Source organism: Trypanosoma cruzi (genome assembly GCF_000209065.1).
Source record: "Trypanosoma cruzi strain CL Brener chromosome Unknown tcruzi_1047053413293, whole genome shotgun sequence".
Lineage (NCBI taxonomy): Eukaryota > Euglenozoa > Kinetoplastea > Trypanosomatida > Trypanosomatidae > Trypanosoma > Trypanosoma cruzi.
In genome coordinates, this window is record NW_918767.1 from 1 (window position 1) to 4,687 (window position 4,687).

Here is a 4,687-nt window from a genome sequence, read left to right on the forward strand (position 1 = left end):
CCCCTTCGACACCTCCCAACTCGCAATGTCCCTCGAGTAAATAATCAGCGAATCGGTCTTCACATCCTCTTCAGTGCCAACGTTCCCCTTCTTCTTGCCTTCCACGGGAAACACAAGCGTACCGTCCTTCATCCGAACACCCGATCTACCGCCACCAATGAGCCGCTTCAAGGATTCGTGTTGTTTTTTAAAAAGAGCCCACGGTAGACCGTAAGTATCATTCCAATCAATTCTTTTCTCACTGCCCCCACAACTCACGTTCCCTTTCACCAGCAAAAGTCCCCAGTCATCGGCACCACCCTCCTCAGCATCAACTGTGGCTTTCCGGCTGTATGTCCCAGCAAGCATGTAAATAGCACTTTCCTTCACAACTGTTGTTGGTCGGCTCACATGCACCTTCGTCTCGCTTTGAGAAACAGCCGGACCCCGTTCTTGGGAGGGGCAATTCCCTCCATCAAAAGGACATTTATCCAGTACTTGTGTCTTTACTGTAGTTTTATCCAACTCTTCTTCTGTTTGTTCGCCAGCCGACTCCAGGAGCTCCGAGGCAATCCCATTAAAATCGCATACACTGTCTCCCTTCGTGCACTGCGCCTCAGCAACGGCAAATACATCACCATTCACCTCAACAAGACTGGGAACACGAAGCGACCCCACTGTTTCTTCTTTCTTCACATCTCTCCAATCAAAATATGTCTTTGGTGGAGACCTTTCACCTGACGCTGCCTCATCAGCGGTCGCAGCTCCACTGCCGCAGCACATCATCACGACAAAGAGAAGCAGCACCGCGGAAGCAAACACACGCCGGGACATGTTGGGCCTCTGCGGCTCACTCTCGCTTCCTTCCCTCCTCCTTCCGCTGGATCCGGTCACGCGGCGACGGTTGTGTGTGCGGGGTGCCTTCACTGCAGCAACACGTGAGAGCATACAAATATGTGTGTGTGGGCGGTGTGTGTGCTGTTGTTGGTCCTTTCAGAGCCTTAGAATTTCACAGTAGCGATTCGCGTTCGCTTGCTTTCCTTCCTAGCGTGTGCTTTCAAGAAGTGAAAAGACAGCGACAGCGGCAATAAATCCGATACATCAATGGGAAGCACAACACCCACGCGGAAAGCAGGAGACAAGACAATCCGGAGGGGACGGCACGGAGAGCCATCGCCCACAGAAAAGAGCAAAAACACGGCAAGTCACGGTTGGACGTCGGTGTGTGCGGGCCAGCCCTCACGCGGTGCAACACGCCTCACAACCAACAGGAAAGGACAGACAGACAGACAGGCGGAGAGAGATTAATGGACGCCGTCAAGAGGCAATTACGATCAACATGGCCCGTGAGCATGCGGCCACCCCACGCAGGAACACAGGAGAAAAGGGAGAAAAAGCAAGGAGCAGCACAAAACACACAAAAGAACAAAAGACAGACGGGAAAAGCACCTCCACGGCCCTCGCCCTGGCCGGCAACTCCACACCAGCCCTCACAAACACAAACACCATCGCAGTGCCGTCAGTCCGCGGGTGAGAAGGTTCGGCCCTCCACAAAAGGAAGGCACACACCGCCAGCAGCCACACACCAATGGACGAGGAGAAGAAGAGACACACCGCCACCGCCTCCAGCTCAAATCCCACGGACAACGGAACACGGCCACAGCCCCGCTGCCGGCACACGGAGCGAGCAATCATCACAGAGCCAAACACGCAGAAGCGACTCCTCATCCATCCATGAAGCGGCGCCTCACTCCATGCGTTCACACGGAACGCGCCATTTCTCTAATAGATCTTATCCTTCGTCCATCCCTTTAAGATTCTTCTGCTAGTGATGGGCCTTAGAACACAATAGAGGAAATGGACAATGAAGTAACACCGTGACACCGCCAGCCGCAATGATTCCCTCATACCGAGGCAGTTTTCCAGTTATGCCTCGTATGCACACACAATAAACATACTATATAAAAACCACCCAATGTTTTTCACCAGAAGCCAAACAACCCCACTCCCTCCATAATTTATTCTGCCAATGTTATGTTCGATAGCGTTGGACGTTTTTCGCATTCGTGTGCGGTATACTGCCGTCTTGTGCTGGTGCACCCGCACTGTATGCATGCACCCAAGCATCCAAAAAAATTTATATCCCACATTACTTTTTACCAAAAATCAAAATTGTCCCTTTCCCTCCCTAATTTGTTTTCCTATTTCCGTGACTATTCCTCACTTCGGAGAGCTGCGTCTCTTCCAAAGCCCCCAGATGATATTGACACTTGGTACTGGCGCACCTCTTCCTCCAGAACACCGCAATCTCTCGGCCTTCATCGCGGCTCACACTATCCGAATTGACGACATCACATCTCTGCCAGTCATTTAGCGGCGTGCTGTCTGCGTGCTGCACATAAATAATCTCCCACGACATGTCTCGGGATAACTCCTCCCAACCATTAAAATATGCCGCCGGACACTCAGTGAACTGCCTCACAGTGCTGGCGGTGGTGTGGTGCTCACCCGCCCTAGCCATCCGCAGCCCAACCAGCGTCCTCGGATTTGACTCCACAAAGAAAAAGCCGTCCACCAGCAAAAAGGCTCCAACCGCCGGTATGCACAGCAGCCGATGCTTTATATTAGTATTTGTATGGTATTCCATTGCAAGCAATACGCATATAACTCGGTGGAGTGCCCTTCAGGGATCGCTTTCAGCACCGCGCACCGCCCTCCACGGCGTGCTGGTGGCCTCAGCTCCTTGAGTTCCTCTAATAATGCACTGGCAAACTCACCTCGAACATGAATGCGCGCAAGCCAAACCCTCCCGTACATTCAGAAGAAAGAGTATTCCTCTTCCCCAATACTAGCAACAGAACTAAATCCCCATCACTCATCGCGTCTCCCAAAATAGTGCGGTATTCGACGCCCGAGGCAAACAGATATCGGTGCGCTAAGAAATCACTCAGTACCAACTTCTCCTCTTCCTCGGGCAACCCTCACGAGTTTTTGAGACGGATCCCCAGAATACCACAGCCTCACTCCCGATGTGTAAAGTGCTTTTCACCGTCCCGAGAATTGATCCCATTCAAGGCATCCTCAATGGCAGCGGAGTGTGCAATGAACTTATTCGCATCAAAGATGTGACGTGGAATCAACCCCACTTTATCCATGCGTTCTTTGACCATCCTCCAGTATTCCACTTTTTTCTCTGCAGTCCCATCGCGCTCCATCCATGTACACATCGCCTTCACATCCATCTCGTCGGGGCAATTCACGATGATTCGCTCGGCTTTTACCTGCTTCTCCCATTCACCACAGTTGCCCACGTTTGGCGATGACACCACACTCATGCCCCATCCGGTGCTAGACACAAAATATTCCGCTGGCGGTGTCCCTTTCTCTGTCACGTCGTAGAAAATATACACATTCCTCCCATGCCCCTTCAAACGCCACAAATCATACAAAACATTCCTGGATGCTCCTCTACCCACGCATCTTGTGACCGTCTTGATGGTCTTGTCACACACGTACGTCGTACTTCCACCAAAACTGTAGACAACAAATTGGAGTTTCTCGACATCGCAGTGCGACAGCTGGTAGAGGAGGTACGAGCCGGCACCCATCGACTTCCCGATACCGGGAGTCCCAATCAACACACGCGGATCAGGCGTAAAGTAGGGCTCACCGTCAGTGCTGAACCGTTCGGCCAGATCGCCCTTGACGATCTGCCACACTCTCTCAACCTTACAGTTCACGTAGCAGTCACGAATGGACGGCCCCAACGGCCACGAGTACGGCCATCCATTGTCCGAGGTGAGCACCATCAGCTTTCAACGTGCTGCACCGGATTGCTCCACACCGTCATCCTTTTCGAGAGAGTCGCCAACTGCCCTATACGTCCATGGCTGTGGTGGTTCCCCTTCCCTCACTTCCATTACCGTCCCCTCGCCAACAGGAACCCCACAACGTGATGCCACCTCGCATTGTACATAGACTCGTAGCATCCCTTCGGGTATATCGGTGCACTAGACTTCTTTGGTTTACTCGCCTTCTCAAGAGCTGCATCCAAAAACCTTTTAGTGATACCATGGACACTTGCCTTTACATCCGCAGAAGCCACCAACCAATTCAGTAGATTTTTTTTTCTATTCTTACCAGCGCGTCTAGCTATACAGTGCCATCTGAGTGCCGAAGAGGTGGTCGAGCAACGACAAAAGTTTCCTGCTATGAGGCAATTGCCATTGAGAGAACTTTCCGAGGCGAAGGTCCTGTTCAATGCCCAGCCGTTGACGCACAGCCAAGGTGCCTGGACATTCTAGAAGCAGATGGTGCAAGGTTTCCTGCGGGCCGATTGGCGTGCTTGTGGAAGCTGGCTGATCCTGCGGCAGCGGAGATCGCCTCCTGGCACTGCTGTTTCGATGCCGTGTGGCGTCTGGGTTGTGTGCGCAGCGACTTCTGTGCTGTGCGGTGCTTCTCCGTGTGGGGAAAACCATGTCACAGAAATCACATTTGAGCTCGGGAAGCGGTGGGGGATGTTTCGGATGGAATGACCGACAGTGACTGACGAGATTCGAGAATCCCGTCAATGTGGAATCACAGTGCGGACATTTCTCCTTCCGACGGCGTGTGAGGGTCCGTCTCCTTACTGGAGAGACGTCTTCCTCCCTCGCCGACGGGGGAACAGTGTCCGTCCCCGGTGCAGTTGGATCGTCGTTAGAGCGCA

At 52.6% G+C, this 4,687-nt stretch overlaps 2 protein-coding genes and 1 pseudogene across 2 annotated transcripts, besides 1 other annotated feature; all 3 read right to left on the reverse strand.

The window, feature by feature from the left end:
• Tc00.1047053413293.9 (trans-sialidase, putative) lies at positions 1 to 927 on the reverse strand (the record flags this gene model as incomplete). The annotated part of the gene is made up of 1 exon (XM_799227.1): positions 1 to 927. A coding segment is annotated over one exon (927 nt), but the record flags the coding sequence as incomplete, so codon positions are not given.
• Positions 1 to 4,687: part of a sequence feature (areas merged during assembly that could not be assigned to a particular haplotype. This can correspond to areas where the two haplotypes were merged or to regions with more than two copies in the genome that were merged during assembly.) that runs on past the window's edge.
• On the reverse strand, positions 1,297 to 1,707 carry Tc00.1047053413293.20 (uncharacterized protein; the record flags this gene model as incomplete). The annotated part of the gene is made up of 1 exon (XM_799226.1): positions 1,297 to 1,707. One exon carries the CDS (start codon positions 1,705 to 1,707, stop codon positions 1,297 to 1,299), a length of 411 nt encoding a protein of 136 aa, XP_804319.1.
• Positions 2,168 to 4,117, reverse strand: Tc00.1047053413293.30 (annotated as a pseudogene).